The sequence below is a fragment of the Oxyura jamaicensis genome, chromosome 4 (assembly GCF_011077185.1).
Source record: "Oxyura jamaicensis isolate SHBP4307 breed ruddy duck chromosome 4, BPBGC_Ojam_1.0, whole genome shotgun sequence".
NCBI lineage: Eukaryota > Metazoa > Chordata > Aves > Anseriformes > Anatidae > Oxyura > Oxyura jamaicensis.
Window position 1 is genome coordinate 22,683,962 of NC_048896.1, and position 25,147 is coordinate 22,709,108.

Here is a 25,147-nt window from a genome sequence, read left to right on the forward strand (position 1 = left end):
CTTGTATCTGGATGGGTGTGCGCTAATGAACATCTTTTGCAGAGCCACAGATACTAGTCGTGGTTTGGACAAAATCACCGTACTTACTGTAAACCCCTTGAATTCAACCATGGACTTCCACATTGCCATAAATCTAAGGCAATCACAACTTTTGAAAAAGCAGGTGAGGAAAAATGCTAAGACTAGAGAACCTGCCTCACTGCCACCTCCTGCTGACCCAGGTACAGCTGCTCAGCCACCTCTTCTGTGTTTGGGGACCGATTTATTTCAAGGGACATCCTGCCACGTGTTTTGTTAGTACTGTCTATAGCATTCATAGCAAGAACTCCCCTGATAACAAGCCAGCGGCTTCCACGACCAACTTCTCAGACAGCCTTGCTCAACTCTGAAAGGGAAGCACTATTAATCTGCTATTCATGACCAGTCCGCCAACAAAAAAACAACAGCAAATTCTGGAAAAGTACTCAATTTAGGATGAGTACAAAGTTCTTGCTCGCCTTTTATAGAGCTATCTTGTTTCCTGAGTTACTGTCAAATACCAACAAAGCTTTGAAGAATTAATCTGATACTTTAATGATCTTACTACTTCCAAACTATTTTTAGTGTCACCCATTCTGTTAATTAAGTGCATTAAGTCATTTGCCCACTGCTGTACAGTCCTTAAATGCCACTTGATAGAAAGTTTTAAAATAAATTCACGTATGCCAGATGTGCTAAATATTCCTTCCTGTTTATTACTAAATCTTATACTAGGAGTGGCCTTCAAAATCACCATTCGTAGACATATACTAAGGGAAGGATGTGTGTTTTGGTGACTCAACTGCAGAACATTTTGGGTAAAAAGTGGAAGTAATATCCCCAGCTATTTTAGCAAACTTTTAGCAAACTCTAGCAAACTAAGGTATACCAGACTATTAAAAGAAAGTCAGTGTAGTTTCAAAATGCATTTTTTCCCACCTAAACTTCACCTATTTCAGTTTTTATAAGAGGGACATGAACAGAGGAAGGATAAAAAGTCCCAAACAAGCCAGGTACATACACATACGCAGCTCTGAGTCAAAATACAAGTGCTATGCTTAGAAACTTAAGCCCAGGGCAGACTGTGGACTCCATCTGTACTATAAATCAAACCAAGGATGATAACATGTCATGAAAATTACATCAAAAATACCATTTGATGAGTCCACTTTGCTTGAAGGAATTATGATATAGGTTATCTCAGTGTTAACAGGAGCCACATCCAGGTTTCCTGCTTGAACTGGAAATACTCAGTAGCTCTGGGACATCCACATGAACTGGAACTTACTGAACTAGTAACACAAAGCACAGGGGGAAAAGGATTTCTTTTAGAATGTGGAATACACTTCATTTCAAAACTAAATTTCTAAAAGAAGGACCTGAGATTATGTGCGAGATCCAGAACACATGGAAAAAAGCCCTTACTGGAACCTGAAGCAATCAGCAATGCCCTGTAGCCAGTGTCACCCACAGCACATAGCTACTGACAATGTGTGCCAGTGAAAGTCTGTATTTAGATATTATTTGGATGTGTTTACTCCTCTGTAATTCCCATTCTTTTAAAAGTAAAAACTTGTAAAGAATGTCCTGGTTCAAGGCAAGAATTGCAAAACTATGAGAACCCTTATTATCACAGTTTATTTTAAACACAACATAAATATGTGAAAGTAACCACTAATGCACACAAGTCTTCACTTTGACAGCTTCTTCTCCTTTTCCTTTGCTTTCTCTCTCTTCATTTCCTGCGTTCTGATCATTGATGACATAGCTGAAAATAGCAAAAGGAACAGATTATCTGAACACCAGCTTATATTAAAATGATTTACACTTCAGGTGCAGACTCCTCAAGCTTTGTAATATCCTCCCATATGTTACACTCTGCATTTGTCATGTCCTTCTAAATAAAATTTTGATTTGCACTTCTTCAGATGCAGGAAAGATAGACCTAGTTGTGAATAGACACCTTGTAATCTGCTTTCTGGTGTCTGGATGAGGGGATTGAGTGCACCCTCATCAAGTTTGCAGACGACACCAAGTTAGGTGCGTGTGTCGATCTGCTCAAGGGTAGGAAGGCTCTGCAGGAGGATCTGGATAGCCTGAATTGATGGGCCGAGGCCAACTGTATGAAGTTCAACAAGGCCAAGTGCCGGTCCTGCACTTGGGGCACAACAACCCCAAACAGAGCTACAGGCTGGGAGATGTGTGGTTGGAAAGCTGCCTGTCAGAGAAGGACCTGGGAATATTGGTTGACAGTCGGCTGAATATGAGCCAGCAGTGTGCTCAGGTGGCCAAGAAGGCCAGCAGCATCCTGGCTTGCATAAGAAACAGTGTGGCCAGCAGGTCCAGGGAAGTGATTGTCCCCCTGTACTCGGCTCTGGTGAGGCTGCACCTCGAGTACTGTGTTCAGTTTTGGGCCCCTTGCTACAAGAAGGACATCGAGGTGCTCGAGTGAGTCCAGAGAAGGGCATTGAGGCTGGTGAGGGGTCTGGAGAACAAGTCTTACGAGGAGCGGCTGAGGGAGCTGGGACTGTTTAGCCTGGAGAAGAGGAGGCTCAGGGGTGACCTTATTGCACTCTACAGGTACCTGAAGGGAGGCTGTAGCGAGGTGGGGGTTGGTCTATTCTCCCACGTGCTTGGTGACAGGACAAGGGGGAATGGGCTAAAGTTGCACCAGGGGAGGTTTAGGTTGGATCTTAGGAAGAACTTCTTTACCAAAAGGGTTGTTAGTCACTGGAATAGGCTGCCCAGGGAAGTGGTTGAGTCACCATCCCTGGAGGTCTTTGAAAGACATTTAGATGTAGAGCTTAGAGATAAGGTTTAGTGGAAGATTTGTTAGCGTTGGGTCAGAGGTTGGACTCGGTGATCTTGGAGGTCTCTTCCAACCTAGACTATTCTGTGATTCTGTGATAAGCGCCAAATGGTAGAGTAGTGGAAAAATGCTACTGATTTTAGAATCTCTCTTACAGGGCAACATTAAATTAATGTTAATCGCAGTGCTAATGACAATAAGTTTACTTATTGTGCACATAAAATACTTTTTTTTTTTTAAAAAAAAAAATCTCTGATATAGTTACAGTTGACACGTTACAGATTTGTATATAGATTTTTATGTAGCATACAGAAAACAGACTACATGAAAATGTTAGCAATGGCCAAGAATAAAAATGAGAACAATTAGTTTATATTTTACATATGATCATTTTTAAGCAAATCAGGTTACTTGAGCGTCCTTGATGTGTGAACTGCATGATGTAGGGAAATAGTTATTTCCCATTCCCATGTGAGGAGACTGAAAAGAGAGAAGGTGGAGTTATTTGAATGTGAATTCAGAAAAAGTGCAGAGAAAAGATATTCCATCTCATCTAGCATTCTGCCATCACAGGCAGGGTTCACGGTAGTCTTATCAGTGACTTCAAAGGGAGCAAGAACAGTTCAAAAAAAGTTGTATACGACTGTGGTCATCTCAGATTAAAAAAAAAGAAAGTGTTGAGGAGGAAAAGATATGCTTGTAAGGCCACTGGTGGGAAGCTATGTTTTTGGAGTCAATTGCTGTCACAGTATAATCCAGTTTCTGTAAGAGTCATCAGCTCTTAAAAAATTTAATTTGACATGATAGCACATGAGGGCACCCCTGACCAGCTGCCATGTTTGAAATGTTAAAGATCTTGAAGCTTATTAAGAGTTAAGGGGCTGAGAAACAACGCATCATGTAGTTAATCTAATTACTCTCTGAGGAGCAGGATGAAATAGAAGTGGGTACTGGTAAAACAGGAACAAATAAACTGACATCATGTAAAACACAGAAACACAGGTAGTGCTTTGCCAGGTAACACGGTTTCTGGGGAGTGTATTTTAAATAAAATAGGAATATATTTGGTAAATACTGGCACCTTGGCTTTCTCTCTGTAACGTTTCCACACTAAAGAGGAAGGTTGTGCTGCTCTACAGGTACAGAAATATGCAGGTACCCATTTGGCCAGTTCAGCACGTAGACTGGGAAATGCCACACACCTCTGCACTCTGCTTATGAACAGGCATTTCTTAGTCGTTAGATGTGTACTGAAAATACAAGTGAGCTAACAAATACACACTTCATCTTTGCACAGCCTGCCAGTAAAGCAAAGGTCAATGAGCAATACTGTTCATGTTCCAGTCAGGCTGATTGCTCAGCCCAGCTCTTTTAGATACCTTTCTACAGACAGAGAGAGAATCCTGATGTTTTTAAAGTACTGAAAAATGAAGTAACCGAGAAGCTTGTATTTATATGATAGCAGTGCAATACAAACATGCTACAGTTATATGGAAAATACAGAAAAAACAATTTCCAGCTGAGAAGCAAGACAAATTAGTCTCTTTTGGTTAGATTTCTGCCTGTACTACATGTGCCACATTTCTATTACACTGCTACCTGCAGTGCTTATTTGCCTGCTAAGAGAAGTGGTTATTTTCAGATTTTAACAAAGAGGAAGAGATTTTTTTTAAAAAAATGTTATTTGTTTATTAAGTATCGTGTGAAAAGTCAGTAGCTTACCTGCTTTTCCTTTTGTACCTACTCACATTGGGGTCTTTCTGCAAAGTGAAATAATAAAGCAGTCCCTACAGCATGGCTCATCAGTAAGTAATTCATAGACTACCTGGAATGCTCATCATCCTCACACATTTTGTGGCTATGGAAAACTTCTTTTTCTACCACTTAAAGGCTACAAAGACACAGTCTTACATCAGTATTTTCAGTAAACCCCAGAACATTTTTAGATGTGTTACAGAGACAGTATCAACTATGAAAAATATAAGTATTAGACAACTTTGTTGCCTGTTATTGCAAATATTAAGCAACCCTACATGCTACATATTTACCTGAATAAAGAAATTCACCAGTTCTTAAATTTAGTGGCATGTGGCATGTATGCTCTCTTCCCTTTGTATAGCACATAGATTAGCTGCTGTATTTTACTCACAATTCATTCATCACAGAAAGAAAACCTCTACTTAAACATGTCTGTGACACGGCTTAGCTTTCACGAGATAGAAGCCTCTGTCTTGTGTTAGAGGCAGTCTGATGCAAGCAAAAACAGAGCAGTTTCAGGTAAGTGGGCCAGAACTCCTCTGCTTTAAAATGAACCACTGATAAGTTATCTGTCAATAAACTTGCAAGCTGTAGTTAAGCTTTCTGGAACAACAGATCAAGATCAAGATCGATCCTGGATTGGCCCTGTCCACTTCAGAAACACTGGTGTGTATGTTTTGGCAATGTGACTGGGTTCTGTTAGCTATGCATTACAAACATATATTAAAAAGACAAATGCAGTATTAAGTAAAGGTACCACAATCATAAATTACCAAAGACTGGATCAGTGAACGATGGTGGGACTCCACAGGTTTTTACAGAATAATAGGAGCAGAATTTAACCTGCTGTTTGTAACTCACTTACTCTACTGGCTGGGAAGAAACCCAGCCAAGATCTTTGGATCAGTAAATGGGACTGGACTTACTTATTTATCCAGGGGACTGTGGCTGCAACATCTGGAGAATCACTCTTCCTCACAGAGGGTCTGTGCTCTGGTGAGGTGCTGGGGCCAGCTGCAAGGTCGTCTGGTGGAGCAGTTAACAGCAAGGGTACTGGAGGCCTTTCTCAGCACCTCTCAGCTGGACAGACCTTCCTAGGTCTGGACGTGTAACGAAGAGCTGCTGAGAAGATGGATGCACCTTCTAGGAGATGGCCAAGCAAAGAGCAGTAAGAACACACCTAAACACCAACCATGTTCCCAGTGTTTACGCTGTCTCTGTAACATTTAAAGGCATGGGTTCCTTTTATACATGCTGTGATCCCTTCCATCTGTAGGCAGGCTAACAGGAGACTATAGCCTTGTTGCAAAAACATGCTTGCTACTGTTACATCCATCGTCATGCAAAATGGCTGGGAAACCTTCCGCAGAGAAAGTAGTGCCTCTTTTTTTTCTGCTGGCTACTCGCTTAAGTTTCACTTGCAGCAAAGCCTGCACTGGAGAGTCTTCTTTGTAAAAAGTGATACCTGTAGGTATTTTGGAAGCTAGGGAAATCCCTGGATGTTGTCGATGGTTTAATAGAATGCTGACAGTATCTACTTTCTATACTATTTAGAAGTTTAAAAAGAAGATTCATAGCAGTTACTTCTCAGGACAGACAGAGGAGATCTAAGCTGTCTCTGAATAAATAAATAAATAAATAAATGACCTAAATACTAAGAGAGAACAAATTTTCAGCATCTGTAGGCAATTTTCACAGAAAATTTACAAAATGTAAAATCTATGTGCAGCAAAAGAGAAGGCGGCTAAGTTTACTGTCTTCCAACCTCGATGCTCAAAGCCATACCCTTAATATTCCTGTTTAGGTTACTAAATTAATGTCACTGCATTTTAAAAGGTACTGACCATGCAGCACTTTCAATAAAATCAAGGGAACCCTCAATGACTTGATCCCTCTCAAAAGCATATCAATATTTAGATACTTGAATACAGAATACAGGCTCTTAAAGGCCAAAATTTGAAAGTATTATTTGGAAGTATAATTACACAAGGCTATTACTATTCACTAATAACTGTCATAACCCATTTTAAGTGTTCTGGTATCAGCCCCCATGGAGCTTCTTTGCAACAAAACACGGATTTTGCAGCAAGGTTTGTGTGTTTGTTTTTTTGAATAATACTCAGTAACATTCCAGTGCCACATCCACATGGAGCACTCAACCTCAAATGCAGCCAGTGAAAACAGGGGATGTGAAGGGCTGGGTTGTGCCTTGGGATTGATGGTCTGCAGTTTGTAAGCATAAAGGATCCCTGCAAGCAAGATGATGGCAAAAACTTGCAATATTCTGTAAATATTGTGCTAGGTTTTGGTAATGCTAGCTAGCTCCACAGTGAGAACATAAAGCTCTCATATGTAATCCCCACCTCTTCTACATGTATATTAAAGACAAACAATGCAATTAAGTTCCAGAGCTCTTAGAGGGATGAAAGAAACATCACAGCTTTGTTTTGTAGTTCCCAGGAAGCTTTTAGCGTTATGAATAAAACAAAAGAAACACGCTCACAACTAATGCAGTTTTAAAAAAGCCTTAGAAAATGAATTTTGAATGAGTACTTTGAGAAGCAGGTAGCAGCTAAGTGAGATCACTTCTCACCAGACAAAAGAATCCTGTTCCATGCTGCTTTCAGTGGCAGAGTCTCTAGTTGGAGCCTCCCCGCATGGAAAAGACATAGGGCTGTCAATGTCACAGCAAAAGCCTTGCTATTAGGTTTGCTATTTTTTACCTTTTTAGAAGATGAGCTGCTTTTCTAAGCAGAGTAAAATTGCACACAGCTATATCCTAAGGGTGAGGAAAAATAATAGTAAAATTGTTACACACGTTCACTGAAAGTCTATTAGAGTGGTAGTGAATTTAGATCACTGAAATAAGGGCTATCTTTGGGAAATATAGGACTACATTTTGTACAAAGAACATGTAGTCATGGAAATGGAAAAAAATATAACAAACTTCTAATTTTGACAACTACTGCCACTGTTATCTTCTTTCTTGTTACCCGTATGACAGAGCTTAGATCTAGCTTCTTCAAACCAGCTTCCACTTATTAGGAATGTGCTTTCTAGCCCATATTTCACCTAATGACATCAGATAAGTACCATCATATATTCATGCCTTTTCCAGTTTTGTCCTGTGCATTTTCTCAGGCACAGTACATTCTTAGAGTACAGCGATATTTGATGAGAGAACGGAATGGATCACTGATTTATATCCAAGCAACAGACAGACTGACTTTAGGTACTGGCATTGAGAGACACTTAGAAGTGTTCCAAAGAAGTAACATCCTGCTGAACCTTAGTGTTGACCTTTTGTAGAAATGCTCCCTTTCCTCCAGCAGCTGTGCTGTCGTACCTGTATCTATGCCAAATACACCCTGCTAAGCCTGCTTCAAGCATACAAAATGCTATCGTTATCACGGAAGACCTTCTTCCCCCGTCAGGTTTTTTGCAACAACCTCAAGTTGTGAATAGACAAAAAAAAAAAAAAAAAAAGTTTTTCTTGTCCCTAAATACTTGCTGTTTGACATCTTGTTCTGATATGGGAACTTTGGATACAGCGCAACTCTTAACTAAGGCACTGAGAATAAAAGTAAAAATAGAAATAAAAACAAAAATCAAGCTTCATCTCAATGTTCATAGGAGATAATCAATAACATCTCTCCTCTGCCAACGCTACCTTGAGGCATCTTGTTCCAGCTTTCCATTTACCATTTGTGTTTCTTTTGGTGGAAGTCTACTATTTAATGATCAAAATACTTATTTAAAAGGAAATTTGTTCTATGGGGGATATCGTCACCTTTTTCTTTACAAAAAAGGCTGAAGTGCTGAATGCCTTTTAGTAGTCATTCTCACTGGTTTAAAGCCAAGAAATAAAAGAAAGAAGTAATTCTACGTGAAAATAAAAACACAAATGCCCCAAAGAAAGCAATAAAGGTAAATGGTGTAGTCACTTCCTATTTCCCTGCCATCTGATGTATCTGAGGAACCAGGCAAACAACAGAAGCCGTGGAAGCTTTTGGCCATCTCACCTTCATTCCTAAAGGTGATGTTTTCCCACCATCGCTGTCATTCTTGCCAAGATCTACAGAGGAGATGTTATCATCTGAGCTTGTTAATTCTTGAGGAGTCCTCTTTAGTCCTGCAATGGTTCCTCCTTCAAAATGCTTAGCTTGGAAAGCATCTGAAATAAAATCATTCTGTTACAATCCATTTTAATAAAGACACACAACTTTTCAAAACTCATCCAAAGTCACATGTTTTTCCACCTCTTTTCTTGTCTTACCAGTTAGAAAAAAGTGGGTTTTGGTAGTTCTAATTAAAAAGTGGTGGAGGCTAGATCATGATAACTTGAAAACTGTCAAAACACTTTCTAAATGTGACTACACTCCTATCTGGGAAGTTATCTGAACAAAATATGTAAAGAAACTAAATACAATTAAAGGAGAACATAGCTGACATAACTGTTTTAAATAAACATTATAAAAAGGTTACTACTATTGTCCCAAGGACAAAAACAAAAAATAAGCTTTTAATTATAAGAGTATTTTTTCCCCACACAACCACAAGCTTTTTCACATCAACCCTGTTACCTTTTTAACCTGTGATTCCAGGTCTTACTGTACAGAGAGTGATCAGCTTGGAAGGTAGTAATATTAGTATCTCAGGGTGCTTTCTAGGCACTTGTTTCTCTAACAGCTGAGTCGTCTGCAATTATGAACTACTTGATTGTCACAGCCCTACTCTGAGATGAAGTGCAACATCATTCAAATGAAACCATTCCTTCCTATGGAGAACAGGATTTTCCAGAGTACTCAGCACATTACATACTCAAAGCACTGCTCCCACCAACTAAACCTTCGTCTGTGCACGGAACTGGCACTTTTTGCCGATGCATTTTTATTGAAAAATATCAGGTCCATTTTGGACGATTATACAAAACCTATAGAAAAAATAGCAAAAGATTTTTTTTCCCTCAAAATCGATTTGATGTTTTCTATAATGAAAAATCAAAATAGCACTATAATCCAGTTTAGATCTAATGTAAATGTACAAACCCAAAAGGAAGTATGGGAGGTGTTTTATCTTCTAGGATAAATTTGGTCAAAAGTCAGTGAAAGCCAGCTTGGAGAAAGATTTAAGTATGGCAAGCAGTAACTTTTAGAAGGTCAATCAGATGGTAAAATGTATCAGGAACTATGTACAAGTCTGTTTTCACTACCAAATATATGTGGTTGACAACAAGTACCATCAAACAAAAAAGTAAAAAATAAAGTTATTGGTGATGCAAGTGAGATGAACTGCTATTACAATCTACAGTTTTATTTATTTATTTATTTATTTATTTATATTGTCTGGTTGTTTTTTTCATGTATTCACAAGCAGAAAGAAAGAAAATCTGAGACTCCACAATGCTATAGCTATAAACAATGATTTAGTCTTTGGTGCTAAGAATCTGCTCCTGGATGTTTCTAGCGGATGCTTTCCCGTTCAGAATCTCCATGTCATTTTAAATCTTTGTAACATCCCTGTGTCAGTACTTTCACTCTATGAATCAGGTACTCATGTGAGGGGTACAGCTGGCCAAGTTCAGGGAAAGTGGCATAGCAGCGGAGTACAGGCGGGAAAGAGGCACCATGTGCTGTGGCTTGCCTGAAGCAGAAGCTGACGAGTACCCTGGGCCCTGCAGCTCCTATGGAAGAACATTAATCATGTGCCAAGCACAAGGAGCAGGTACCAGACAGCAAGCCCTCAGCAACAGCAGATCACTTTTAGTCACAGCTTTCACAATATGCAGCACTCAGTTCTCAAAACCCTTTCGAGTATTTATTGTAACTGGATACAACAGTGATCATTTCATTGTTTTCAGAATTTTAACATGCTCAGGATTCTCTCAAGTGGAGGACATCTCAGGGCTACCACAATACTAAACTATCCCACATCTCTTGTATGTTTTTTTTCTCCCGTTTAAAAAAAACACCTTACGTGGAAATTTGCATTCTAAAGAGCCAGAACTCTGAGCAGCTGAAAATTACTCTTCCTTCTGGAGGAGCAGCAGCTCACCTGCAAGGCACCTAGGACTTGCATGTTAGCCAGACCAAAATGTAGAACATAGCCTTAAAAGGCAGATACGTCAGCAACAGAATGCCCAAATAAAAAAGGCAAATGTAACAACATATTTTTAAAAAGTCCCCTCACCTGAGGGACACACAGCTGGCTTACTCAGGCCCCAGAAAATGCTGAGCCCAGCCAACTATGCTGAGTCAGTGCGTGCCCATGCTTGGTTCCAGTGGAGCCCTGGTACAAATCAACAGGCCTTTCTTACAGGACAGTCAAGGAAAGGAGCCATGCAAGAGATGGTGCTACTGCCTGGAAGGTCAATCTGATTTAAATTCCCTGCAGTTATTATTTGCCTCTTAGGAAAACAGAAGACTTTTAAGAGAAAAACAAAACAAAAGACAGTCTTAACTACAATTATTTCTTCAGGTAAGTACCTTAGAGGACAGCTGAATAGGACAAAATAAATGCAACCTAGGCAAAAGGTCAGACACCTTCTCCTCCCACATGACTGTACCAAATGGCACTCAGCAGTCTCACTGAGCTGAAAGCTGTATTAAGTTACCTTATCAAGGGCTGTCTCCATCCTAGATAGTTTTTCTTTGAGACATTTTTCTTGTGATCTCAGGATCTCTAGTTCCCCAGCAATCTTGGTATTTTCTGTTGTGATACAGCTCAGTTCTTGACTTAGTTTACTATTCTCTTCTCTGAGGTAATGCATTTCCTGAATTTAGGGAGAGGAGGACAACTAAGTACAATTCAAGAATTTATAACAACCAACATTATACATCCTTATTTTTCTGCATATTTTTTGATCTTTGAAGGATCTGCATTAACTCTTCCAGAAGTTTAGCTATTATATCTCGCAGAAAGACAAGGTCTTTCAACAAGATGAGGACTTGAGATGAGAGAAGTACAATTTACTGGTTCTGAGGAACCGTTATAAATTGAATCCTTAAACTTCAGATCTATTTTGAAACTGGAATTTTGAGCTTCAGAATCCAGAGTTTTATCCATGAGCAAATTGATGTTCCGCTTTTATAAAAGCTTTTTATAAAAGCTTTATGCTTTTATAACCCCTTCCAACTTGAGGCTGCCAGGAATCTATCACAGTCTAAGTATTACAATGACACGATGTGGTCCATTGTACACCTGAAGGTGCCACTGCCATACCTGGCCAGCAACATTCAAGTCACAGAAGCCAAAGCCAGCAAACAGGGAGGATGGATCATAGTGAACAGACATATATGGTCATTCATGAACTTCAGCTATTGATAACTAAATAATTTCTTTGTCACATATGTCAGAAAGACCTCAATATGCTAGACAGATATTAAGGTACAGAGTTTACAAACACAACTGCAAAGAATGGTTTCAGAAGACAAAAAGGGAAGCACTGTAGGGCAAATGCAGAAGGATATGGAGTACATTAGTTCACAGTTTGAAAAAGAATTGATATCTGAGTGCTCGATACTCAGTGACACCTGTACTGTTTTTTTTGTTTTTGTTTTCTTCCCTGAAAACAAAGATAATGAAAACCTGGCTCTATACAAAAGGCTGATGTTTATGGTAGAGATATTCCCTGATATATCATACACTAGCAGAAGGCTACAGAAGGTGCCCGTTACATCAAGTAAAATTCTCGTTGGTCCTTCTTGGGCCTGTTGTGATTTTGGCCATGCACTTCTCCAAAGAAAAACTTCTGTAAACATAGTTAATAACTTTTACATGGAGCACTAGTGACCTTATCTGCATTTGCCATTGCTTTTTCCAATAACTTAATCTTGCTCTGCAATGCATCTATCTGTCCTCTCTTGGCAATGATCTCCCTTTGCTTTCCCACTGCAACCTTCATAGCTGTAAAAGACAAGGTTCCCAACTGTTGATTCTCAACAAACAACATCAATGATGCATTCTGAGTTCTGATAAAAGATTCTGTAAGTCAGTTACCAGCAATATGCTAGAACAGTTAAGTTCAACTGGCATCCTACAATCATGTACGCGTGCAAACCACCCACTAGCATTAGTGGGAGTTTTGTCAAAGGTAGTGGTGGTACCAGACCCATTATATGCACAGGACAAGAAGAGAGTATTCCCTGGAAATCTCCATAAAGATCACCCGAGGAAACTCAACTCCAGTTTTACAATATAAAGTAACCTGTAAAATTACAGTGTCTTCACCTGCAATGTTATTTATTTATTTCACAAAATATCTGGAATAATATTAACAACATCTATTGGAGGATCAATAATTACAAAAACCTTCCTGCTAGAAAAAAAAAAAAAAAAAGTGTGGGATTTTGGGGATGTTCATTCCATAATTACCATGGCCATCAGATCCCACTACAGTCTTTAGAGCGTTCCTGGTCTGTTCCAGTTGGTCTTGAGAAGATCTCAACTGCATTTGCAGTCTGTTTGCATTATTTTCCATTTCCTTGACTTTATCCTGGCAATCCCTCTTCAAATCTTCAAATCCCTCTAGCGCATTTAAGTAAAGATTAAAATTACTGACAAAAAAATCATCATTCTTCTAGGCAAACATTACCAATCTGTCGCCTACTCCCTTTAGAGGAATATTAGATATTCGGATGCTAAGACATAAAGCAAAAGAACGTTCACTGCTTACAAAGGAAGAAGTAGTCGTTTATCGTCCTCTATGTTAGTAAAAGCTTGTTTCACCACCACCAAAAACCAAAGTGTTCTTTGGTTGCTCCCCAATGTAAGATTAAAGTATCTGTTTAATTCTTACAAAACTTAACGAGTTTTGAATATGTCTGAATACCGAGCAGGGTTGTGAAGAAACAGATTTTACCAGTGGGTATTCTATGAGAGTACAGGGTTGTGCAGAGAGCAAAGCATGTGAACACCTGCTAGGTTGCAATGCAGATTTAAAAGAGGAGCTCCCTGAGTTTTAGTGGTTTGCTTGGGTCCAGCACCTCATTTTTTTTAGTTTTTCAATTTTTATTATCTTGATCTGCTTCCCCATACTTTTGCTGTGCAGACAGTGCTTGGAGTCAAGACACAAGCTTTTAAATAACATTGCATCCAAAACAAAACAGAAATAAGTTCTACTGTAACTTGACCATAGATGGCTACTAGGATCCATTAGACCCCTTAAATAACACATGGGGAAAAGCGGTCACATTCTTGCACTATGTTTAACTAGATCTGCTTCTTTGGTCTCTAGAGTCAGGAAGTTTTTTTGCTCAGGGTAGCGAGAGACTGCCATAAAGATTGTATGTCCATCATTCTGTGCCAGAAACCCAAACCATTACTCCCTGAGCAACGTGACCATCCCATGCTGGCAGGGAACCTTCAGCTGTACCAGCGGCCATATTTGGATCCATCAAGCAAGCTGCCCTTCTATTTTTAACATTAGCCCAATTTAGCAGCTATCTGAGCTGAGCTAATCTGAAGCTCCCTACCTGCAAGGCCAGATAGTTCAATCCCAATGGCTTTCAGTTTGCTCATTAGTTGGTCTTTTTCCAGTTTCATATCATTAATTGCATGGAGTCTCTCAGTGCATGTGTTTACCACCTTAACCTTTTCCAATTCCAGCTTGCTCAGTGTGGCCTCCAACTTGTGTATTCTCACTTCTTCCTTCTCCTTTGCAATCTACTCATATAAAAATAATAACTATGTAATGTATATATATGTATATATAAATTAACCGCAAAAGCATCATCATTACCTTAATTCTCATTTGTCAGGTAACAATTTGGAGCATGAAAGAAAAATGGAGTAGAAAAGCAATTATGTGAAAATGACTAATCCACGCAAAAAGGGTACTACAGAGTCTGATCTGATGGCTTTCCGCATGTTTAACTTTACCAGGTGTACGATACCAAAATTATTTCCATCCTTTTGCACCGCTACCTCCATATTCTTAAATACTCAACTGTCCTCTCATAGAAGCGCATGAAATTCCCTATCTGCAGCATTTTTTTTTCAGAAGCTGCCAACCTGAGTAAGACTACCATATCACGTAATTTTTGTCTGAGAAATTGCCAGTTACACACAGTGTTCCCAGCTTGGAACTCTGAGTGCTCACTGTCTGTTATTTCTCAGTAACAGTGTATTTCTTGTTCTGCTACTCATGTGGACCATTCTACCACTGAGAACAGCATGTTACATTCCAGCCGTGACAAGCCTTTTGGAGACTGTTTTTGCACCAATGAAATACTAATTTTTGGTGGGAACGTGCTCATATTTTTCTTCTCTATTCACCAACTCTTCCAGTGTTGTTAGGATTCGAAGGGCAGTCTCATATTGACTTTAAAACCAGACAGTGTTGGAATATTAAGGTGCAGATTTACAAGAAGAAAGTATTAACCGTCTTACAGACATAAATACACCATCATTTACAGACCTTATGTTCTTGCACTTGAAGTTTCCAGTCACCAATTTCTTTTAAAAGCTGTGACTTCTCGACTTCCATTGCTCCAGCAGTTTGGTACTGCTGGTCTACAACCTGGATCATGATACCAATTTGCTTTTGCAAGATCCCAATAATCCTTTCCTTCTCTACCACCTGCAGCTTCAGCATTTCACACTCTGAATGCACATCGTGTAAACGGCCTTCTTTGTTCTTTAGATGCTCAGGCTCCTGCATCTTACTGCCAACATGTGAATGCAGCTTCTTGATTTTCTTAACCTCGAGGGCCATTTCCTTCTCCTTCAGACATGCCATAAGATTCGACACTGTTCTCTCAGCAGTCTCCAAATCCATCTGTTTGGCTCTAAGATCTTCTTTAGTTTTACAGAGTCTTTCCTTGGTTGACTCCAGTTGTAAAGTCAAGGAGGAGATTCTTACAATGGTTTCATTTTTTTCCTTAACTGCAGCCCTCTGAATAACAGTAATAAAAGTAGTGACCAAGAGAAATGTTTATTTCTACCTTCACAACTTCATGTCACTTCTGGTTTTCTACAGTACATCTTAAACATCTGTGAGTTTCAGAGGAAAATTGTATCAGTGTGGTCAGATCTACAATGACTATATGAGTTTTTTTGGTTTTCATTACTCATTCCCCATTTTATAAAGTACTAATTGGAATACTGTTTTTGTTGTTTTGTTGTTGTTGTGTTTTGTTTTGCATCAGTCTAGTATGTTTAATTTTCTGTGATTAAAAAAAAATGTTACTTTCAAATTTAGAGAAGCTGGGGCTAAAAAGCTTAAGTGTTAAAAATTGACCAATTGTACTGTAAATTGAAAAAAAAAATTCTTGCTGATTTTATTCCCGCAGGAAGCAATGTTCACAAGACTTTCACCAGATATAGCATTAAGTACTGTGACTCAGGAATTGCCAGCAGTACAGAATAGAAACAGAAGGAAAGAATGAACCTCCTGGCAGGACGATTTTACGGAGAAGAAACAGACTGGGAAAATGTAGAAAGGTATGTGAGGTAGCACAAGCCCATGGTTTGGTTAAAAAAAAAGCACATAAGGGAACCAATTCAACTTCATTTTTACACATAATGTAAAATAACCAGCGGAGCTGCCAGTGGGTAGTGGAATAATTAATTACAGCTCATTTTTGACAGGCTGATGTCTTGAAGCTCAATGTGTTGAGTCTTAACGCAATGTCTAAGAGTCTACTTTATCAGTAGTAGTTCTGCCTAACACTGCAATGCATTCAGCTTAGATTTTGAGTCAAGAGCACAGAATGTCATTATACTTTCGTTAAGCACTAGATAAAGTAAGTCATTATGAAGGCCTTTAATTTACTAATTATTACAGCAGAGCTTACTACCAAAAATACAGCCTTCAACTGTTTGTTTGTTTCTTCTTCCAGCACCATATTTTTGAACATTTACAAAATGTTACTTCGGAAGTTTACAATCAAAACAACACTATCGACAGAACATTCATTTTTTCCTAAGGCTTATGTCACTGCCAAAAATCAAATATAAAATTAATGCTTCCAGTACCCCATTAAGAAAGAGAAATGAAGGCTGGACCGGACAGAGTAACAGAGAAAGTTGCAAGTTCTGACTATGTTGTATCTGCAACTTTAGAAGGAAAATTTTGGTGCAGTCCCCAGTCAGTGCACTTTCCATCCCAAATGCTATCACGGTGCAGTGGCTCACCCACCTGTCGCTCCATTTGTCCCTCACGTTCAATCTCATTTCCTTCACCATGTTTTTCATGAGCTGCAACTCCATTTTCTTCTTGTCTAGTTCTGTCCTTAGATCATCAATCGTCATGCTGTTGTCAGTGTTCTGATCCCAAAATCTCTTCTTCTGCTCCTTTTCTAGACTTAGTTCTATCTCTTTTCCATGAAGTTCAGTCTACAAGATATTATTCATTTCCCACTTTGAATCATGTTTTGATTTTTTTTGTTATTTTCTTACCATTAGTAACTTCAAATTACATGGTTACATATCTGAATAGCGAGTACATGGATTTACACCTAACAGAAGACAGGAATATTGGCTAAACTAGTCTGGCAGCTCCTACGTGTTTTCTCCCAACAAAGCAATAACTTTCAACTTTACATGTTGCTTCTGTAATTATTTTCAATTATGTACAATCTCAACACTGAAGTCTTTGATGCCATTTATGCCTATTTAAGCAGCAAAATGAAAAGAGATTATATTGTGCCAACTTCAAATGAAAAACAACAAAGCACTAAACTACATACCAAGGAAGGCTTCTGTGATAAATATCCATCCTTACCACTAATGAGAACTGTTCATTGCTTGTTTCATTTCCTGCAATAATTTATTACATATTCTCCAGATCTTAACTCTGAGAGAGATGTGGCCCTCACTATCCATGAAGAAATGGTTGGTGACCTGGTACGGCACTTGGATGTGCACAAGTCGATGGGGCCGGATGGGATCCACCCAAGGGTACTGAGAGAACTGGCAGAGGTGCTGGCCAAGCCGCTTACCATCATTTATCAACAGTCCTGGCTATCGGGGGAGGTCCCAGTTGACTGGCGGCTAGCAAATGTGACGCCCATCTACAAGAAGGGCCGGAGGACTGACCCGGGGAACTACAGGCCTGTCAGTTTGACCTCAGTGCCAGGGAAGCTCATGGAGCAGATTATCTCGAGAGTCATCACGCAGCACTTGCAGGTAAAGCAGGCGATCAGGCCCAGTCAGCATGGGTTTATGAAGGGCAGGTCCTGCTTGACGAACCTGATCTCCTTCTATGACAAAGTGACATGCTTAGTGGATGAGGGAAAGGCTGTGGATGTGGTCTACCTTGACTTCAGCAAGGCTTTTGACACCGTCTCCCACAGCATTCTCCTCAAGAAACTGGCTGCTCTTGGCTTGGACTGGCGCATGCTTCGTTGGGTTAGAAACTGGCTGGATAGCCGGGCCCAGAGTGTCGTGGTAAATGGAATCAAGTCCAGCTGGAGGCCAGTCACTAGTGGCGTTCCCCAGGTCTCGGTGCTGGGGCCGGTCCTCTTTAATATCTTCATTGATGATCTGGACGAGGGCATTGAGTGCACCCTCAGTAAGTTTGCAGATGACACCAAGTTAGGTACATGTGTCGATCTGCTCGAGGGTAGGAAGGCTCTGCAGGAGGATCTGGATAGGCTGCACCGATGGGCCGAGGTCAACTGCATGAAGTTCAACAAGGCCAAGTGCCGGGTCCTGCACCTGGGGCGCAATAACCCCAAGCAGAGCTACAGGCTGGGAGATGTTTGGTTGGAAAGCTGCCTGTCAGAGAAGGACCTGGGAGTAGTGGTTGACAGTCGGCTGAATATGAGCCAGCAGTGTGCTCAGGTGGCCAAGAAGGCCAACGGCATCCTGGCCTGTATAAGAAACAGTGTGGCCAGCAGGGCTAGGGAGGTGATCGTCCCCCTGTACTCGGCTCTGGTGAGGCCGCACCTCGAGTACTGTGTTCAGTTTTGGGCCCCTCGCTACAAGAAGGACATCGAGGTGCTCGAGCGAGTCCAGAGAAGGGCTACAAAGCTGGTGAGGGGCCTGGAGAACAAATCTTACGAGGAGCGGCTGAGGGAGCTGGGCTTGTTCAGCCTGGAGAAAAGGAGGCTCAGGGGTGACCTTATCGCTCTCTACAGGTACCTGAAAGGAGGCTGTAGCGAGGTGGGGGTTGGTCTGTTCTCCCACGTGCCTGGTGACAGGACGAGGGGGAATGGGCTTAAGTTGCGCCAGGGAGTCTTAGGTTGGATGTTAGGAAGAACTTCTTTACCAAAAGGGTTGTTAGACACTGGAACGGGCTGCCCAGGGAAGTGGTGGAGTCACCATCCCTGGAGGTCTTTAAAAGACGTTTAGATGTAGAGCTTAGGGATATGGTTTAGTGGGGACTGTGTTAGGTCAGAGGTTGGACTTGATGATCTTGAGGTCTCTTCCAACCTAGAAATTCTGTGATTCTGTGATTCTTTTCTCCCTCAAACATAATACTAATCGTACATAACTAAAATTATAAATGTAAAAGGTAAATAATATTAAAAATACTGACATACACATTTCTTAGCTACAAATGTCAAAAATATGAATTAAAAATGTAGCCAAACTGAATTAGCAATATATATTTCTATTAATAAGGACTTCTGCTATTATTTTGGAAGCTACGACTATGTGTATATTGTTAAAGCTAAAGTAGAGAGCAAAGCAGCAAGCTTGGAGAATGGCAGAATGGAAATACAAAGTAAAAATAAATGGAAAAAAAAAAGGATTGGAAAAGTATCTTAACATTCAACAATGCAATCATTATGCTGGCTCCAGTCTTCTCCTCCAGCAAACTGCAGGAAAAGATTTACTTAACATATTCTTGAATAGGAGAACACCAGACTGAATGAAATAATTTCAACATCTCCTTCAGAAGAACTGTAACACCAATTAGGCAAACAAAACTAATGAAATCATGTAAACTCATCTCCCAAAATTCAGTTTTTAAAGAGTAATCTTATATTTTTAAAAAGGGTAATTACAGAGCATGAAGCTAGTTTTTATGAAACCAATGCTTTGTGGCAAAATTTTTAACTGCATTTCATTTTGTTAATATTCTCAATAGATCAAAAAGGAACACTTAGCGCTGTTAAAAAATTCCTGGGCATGTCTTACAAAATTTGTGTTAAAGGGACCGAAGTTCCCAACTTTGGATCCAACACAGGGATCCAAAGTCTGAGGTTCCACACTTTCAAGCATTCTGAAATTATGACAAAGTTAACCTTAATTCTGAATGTCAAAGGCCTTTGGGAAATAGTCGTTAACAGTAAATCCAAATTTGTAATCAAAAATAATCCTCAAAATTAACTATATATATAAGGGGGCTGTCACACTTTGGAAACAAACAATGTGCAATTGAGAAAACCTGCAGTAAGGTGACACTTTTAGAAAGCATTTTTTTTTTTTTTTCCAACACTGTCACTTCTTGCACCAACAACTGATGAATCTGGTCATTCAGATTTCCACATTCTTGGTTGTATTGATCCCATTCGTTCTGAACTTTTGCTACCTTAGAATGAGCTAGGTGCAACTGCTTCTCAAGATCCTCCACCTAAATGAAAAGCAAATTCACAAAGAATTATCTTAATATATTCTACTTTAAGAAGCATACTGGCTTTCTTTTAGTTTTATTCTAGCTTCTACTCTAAACAAGTCTAAATGTCATATTTTGATGGAACAGAGTTTTTCCATAGGTGTATTCACAATAGCATTTTTTTCCCCTAATAACTAAGCTCAATTACCTTGTAGAGTTAGCTCACGTTCCTGAGAATTGGATTCCATCCTGATCTGCAACGCTGCAAAAATTCCTTACCTATAAAACGAGTAATCTTCAACTTCCTGGAGCTTCGAATTCTAAGCAGCAGCAGAGAGCATCAAGGCCTTTTCTTCCACTACTTTCCTGAAATTCTTTTTGAGAAAAGGGCTTCTCTGATCCTCAGGAATCCTCCATCAGGAGGAGAAATTACAGGAAGCGCTAGATATTTCTCCCTTGAACCCTCCCTACACAACTATTTTGTATTTCCCCAGAAAACCTAAGCCTGAAGCACGTCCTCTACAGAGCTCAAGGACTGCGTATGACATTATCAAGAGGGCTTCCACAGGCAGCGACTGAAAAAGTTCTCCTTGGACAGGGCCCTCCTAATTAAGGGAGAATTTGGTTCCAAGAATATCCAGATGTGTTCACCTTGTGTTGAAAGTTACAGTGAAGTTTTTCAGAAGCGCCTAGGCCCAAGGGCAGGTTTTATGCAACTAAGACAGTGAGGCGTAATTCCCTCACTACAAATACATGAAGAAATCTATAAGCAAACATTTATTGCTCCAACCGACAGTCACACAGTTCCTGTGGAAGGATGCAACTTTTGGCAATGTATGAGATGGCAGGCCAGTCTACAGCCCTTTTTAATAAAGGGAAAAATAGTAACACAGGCTTATCCAAACACAACACTTACATATTTACATTTATATCCAAAACCTAACCGCCAAATTTCCTGAGTGCTGAAAAGTATCTGGTATCAACAACCTACACTGGCTTACACCTATTACCTCAAAAACTTTACTTGCGAAGGTGTTTTCCTATGAGAGAAGCTGTGAAGAAATGCTTGTTCTAAAACAGATAGGCAGTTGTAAAAGCTTTATTTAGATTCTGCCCCACTCCTTCCCGGACATAACTACACATAACAGCCTGAGATCAAATGATCAACTTATCTTTCACTGAAGCCTACCTAATAATACTTAATAATATTGCACTTCCTATTGCAAAGCGGTTTTTATTCATGGACCACTAGTCTATTGTTTTATAGGTAAATGAAATCAACATTTTATGCCATCTGTAGACTGCAAAAAATAGCCTGAAATTGATGCAGTGTTTCCAATTTTACATGTTATATATAAGATAAGATATTCTGAAAGAGAATATATTTTAAGGAATACACACTACAGTTATAGTTTTTTACTGGATATGATATTATAATCTGCACTGCATGACCTAGGTAAAAACAAAACAAAAATACAACAATCAAAATGTAGGTACACAGACCTACCTGCAAAGCACACTGTAAATTGTACTCTTCCTTGAGTGTGAAAGATAGTAACTGAGACTAATTTACAGTTCACCATAGTTCACTTGCGATGCTGTAAAAAGTCACTTTTGGAGTTGCCTAGTGTGAGTTTTGATGCATGTGAAACAAATGGAACTGATAAAAGTGAAAACCTACAGAAATGATAAAACACAATGTCATTCCTGCTCTGCACATCTGTCATGGCTCCACAGGCTCAACCTGAGACATCCCTGTCATTCCATCCTCAGACTGTTTTTGGATCAGAGAATATCAACTGTGCCAAGTTTCATAGCACTCCTGTGACCTGTACTTTCCCTTTCCAGTAGCATGTAGGAGAAGGATGCCTAAATCTTCATGACTTGTAATCTAAGCTGGAGTTGGATCCAGCAAGCATGGATCAGCTCTACTAATTTTTAAAGAAGTGGAGAGTGACTGTTTTCAGGTCATTTTCTATGGAAAACATGAATTACCTTTTACCAAAAATAATTAAGAATTTAAAGAGATTCTGATGCTTTATAAAACTAGAAACCAAAGCAGCAAAGTAAATGAATGAAGCAATGGACATGATCTGGAAAGGGCACATAAAATGCTGTTGTTTGTGAAATGGCAGAGATTCTGTGGTAGGATTGTATGAAGTTCTTTCCAACAGTATGCAGAAATTCTCTGTGGAACTATCTGGAAAAAATGGTTTAATTGCACTTCTTTGTAGAGGCAAGTAACTTGTCAAAATTGTTTTATAATGGGATTTTAAAATTGGCTTGAATACACAGGGGCTGGCTAGCTGTCTTTTTTGCCTGCATTATTATATTCTGTTGATATGAAGCTTTGCAATGAATTTTAGGATTCTTAACTTACACAGGGGCACTTCTGGAGAGCTGAATGCTTCTCAAGAGCTGCCCTAATCCCTATGCTCTCTTGTTCTTGCACTACCCAAGAAAAAAAATGCCAGAGAACTTTTCTGGGCAGTACAACTCAAATAAGTAACTATTTTTACTGCCCACTTTCTTTCTTGTTGGCATATTCTCTAGTGGTACAGTGGAAGAATGTTCTTGTCCTGCACATACAAGGGATGATTGTAGCACAAAATTACTTTATGTATTTCCAGAAGTCATCATTTTTGGTATGCTCTCAATGCATTCTGCAATTTCTTCTCATTCAGTTATTGCCAAAGTCAGCAGTACCAACATGTACCAACAGTACCCAAAAATGAAAAACATTTAAAATTACCCCTCATTACTATTTATTTGTACCTTCATGCAAACAGCCCAACTGTTTACTCAGTCTTGTCTGTGACTCAACAGATAATGTTACTGGCAATTAATTCTGTATCTGAATCCATTGAATGTATAGAAGACAAAGCCAGTGGTGCAATACAGATGCCTAAAACTGCACACAGCCACAGCTCTTAACTGTAGCCAGGTACTCTGCAAAAACTGTCCACAACTCTGATACTGGAGATATATCATTCAAAAAGCTGGTGGCAAAAACAGAACTGACAGCTAGAGCCACAATTTGAACTTCCACCCACTTTGCTGGTGCTGCTTCAGAACCACAGCAACTGAAGCAGTCCCTGAGTGTGCCAATTCTCAAAGTTTGCCTAATGCATTACTTTTTGCCTCTATATAGTGTGATTCCCTATTTCTTCATTTTTCTTTTTTCTCTTCATTCTACAGTTTATGCAAGGACTCTCTAAGTTTCAGACATTAAAAACAAACAAACAAACAAAAAAAAGAGTAGGGCATTAAGTATACCAGCAGCATAAGCTGGTATACTCTAAGAATAAGCTCTCTCAAATTAAGGTTATTCTTAACATTTTCTGTACTATAATCAAACAAACATACTGAACGTTCTCCATCTGGCTTTGGATACTATTTGCACAGCTGCGTGCACTCTTAGCTTTAGCAGTTAGTGCTGCCACCTCCTGTTCATGTTCATTTATTAGTTGCTCAAGCCTGTTTTAAAAAGAAGATACTGGTTATAATTTTAGTCTTGGCAAAAAATAACCTCTCCACTGAACAGGTAATCACATTGTTCAGTAATCAGAAATTTAATCGTTTTGATGTTTTATTGTAAATGAAATACATTGCATGAAGTTATTCACCCATTTATTTTGAACATGCTATTGTATATAACTCAGGTATATAGCTGGGATATTTAGATCATCAGAATAAAATTATATGTGGTACATGTGAAAAGCTGCCTACTTAAATAGCTTTATGAATAAGTAATTGGAGAACAGATACCTGGATTGATGTTGCTGAAGCAGAAGTTCTTTTTGGGTCTTTGAATCTTTTTTCAACGACTCCAGTTCTTCTTCCACCTATTTTAAACAGATGACAAAGCTAACCTCTAAAGAAAGCACAAACTAAATAGTAGTTTTCAAAGTGTAATCCCTTTCTTTCTGCTTCCAACTTGAACCGTAAAAAAATACAAAACAGAGGTTAAATTCTAGCAAAATACCCAGTCTCAAGTTGGAGACAGGTATGAATGTGCCAGTGCAACATGGCACAACTGCACCTACTAACTTAACTACAAAATGGCATTCATGCCTCTTTATGCCTGGTACAGATTCTAGCTTATCCAGGATGTGCCACTTGCATCAGCTGCATGATAGCCCTACTTAAGACTGAAGAAGCTAGAGCTAACTCCCATTTCTGGACAGCTATGAACTATTTGCTTAGGCCAGTTTAAAAAACAAAAATGCAGAATGAGTACTGGAAGGAAAAACAGCACTTCTTCCACATACCAGAACCACCTTTTATTTGAGATATGACACCTCTGAGTCTAAATCCTGCAGGCTGACAAGAAACGCTGTGCATGTGGATGTGCAAGCTGGTAATGTTCCCATGCTCATAGAGTTTCTTGCCTGTACTGTCTTCGTAATACATTAGGATACCACATAGTTCTAGAATTACTTCCTCATGACTGTGGACCATCTTTTTCCGATGCTCATTTCGGCTAAGCCTCCCTCAGTTTCTCCTCCTGCAGGTGGTTAGCAGCTTCCATTTCTTCAGTAGTAGTTTTCAGCTGTATTTTTACACTCTCTTGGCTCTGGGACTCCCTCTGTCTGAACGTGGAAATCAATGGAATAATTCAGAAGACAGGATTCACAATGTCAACTTTCATCCTGACAAAAAAGTATGCTTTTATTGATTAACTGCTGTTTTTTACAACCAGATCATAAGTTGTTTTCTAAACCAAGGTGCTGTAGTCTCATTGGCTCTGTAATGGACATCGAGGTGCTTGAGCGAGTCCAGAGAACGGCAATGAAGCTGTGATTACATAGCAGGACTGTGACATTCACAAATGACCCAATTACAACATGTATGGTTGATTTCTGTCCACAAAGAGCTTTTCCCCACCCCTCACAACGCAACAAGTCCCTGTGTCTGTGCACTTCACTTGTTACGCTGCTTCTCTGTGTCTGTATCAACACATCCTGAGAAATCTCGGTTTTCATTCCATAACACTACTAAGAGAAAGATTACATGGAAACAGAGCTGCAAGGCATGGGGAAATGCATCCTGAGGAG

At 39.5% G+C, this 25,147-nt stretch overlaps 1 protein-coding gene across 1 annotated transcript; it reads right to left on the minus strand.

The window, feature by feature from the left end:
* Window positions 1-1,342: 1,342 nt before the first annotated feature.
* Window positions 1,343-24,939, minus strand: CCDC158 (coiled-coil domain containing 158). Its single transcript, XM_035324281.1, is given in 17 exon segments — window positions 1,343-1,786; window positions 3,909-3,960; window positions 11,199-11,357; window positions 12,378-12,490; window positions 12,959-13,111; window positions 14,059-14,248; window positions 15,003-15,479; window positions 16,725-16,753; window positions 16,756-16,921; window positions 19,989-20,108; window positions 22,195-22,290; window positions 23,462-23,567; window positions 23,859-23,935; window positions 24,362-24,440; window positions 24,442-24,576; window positions 24,578-24,682; window positions 24,935-24,939. Coding segments are annotated over 17 exon segments (2,139 nt in total). The 3' UTR covers window positions 1,343-1,709.
* Window positions 24,940-25,147: the final 208 nt, after the last annotated feature.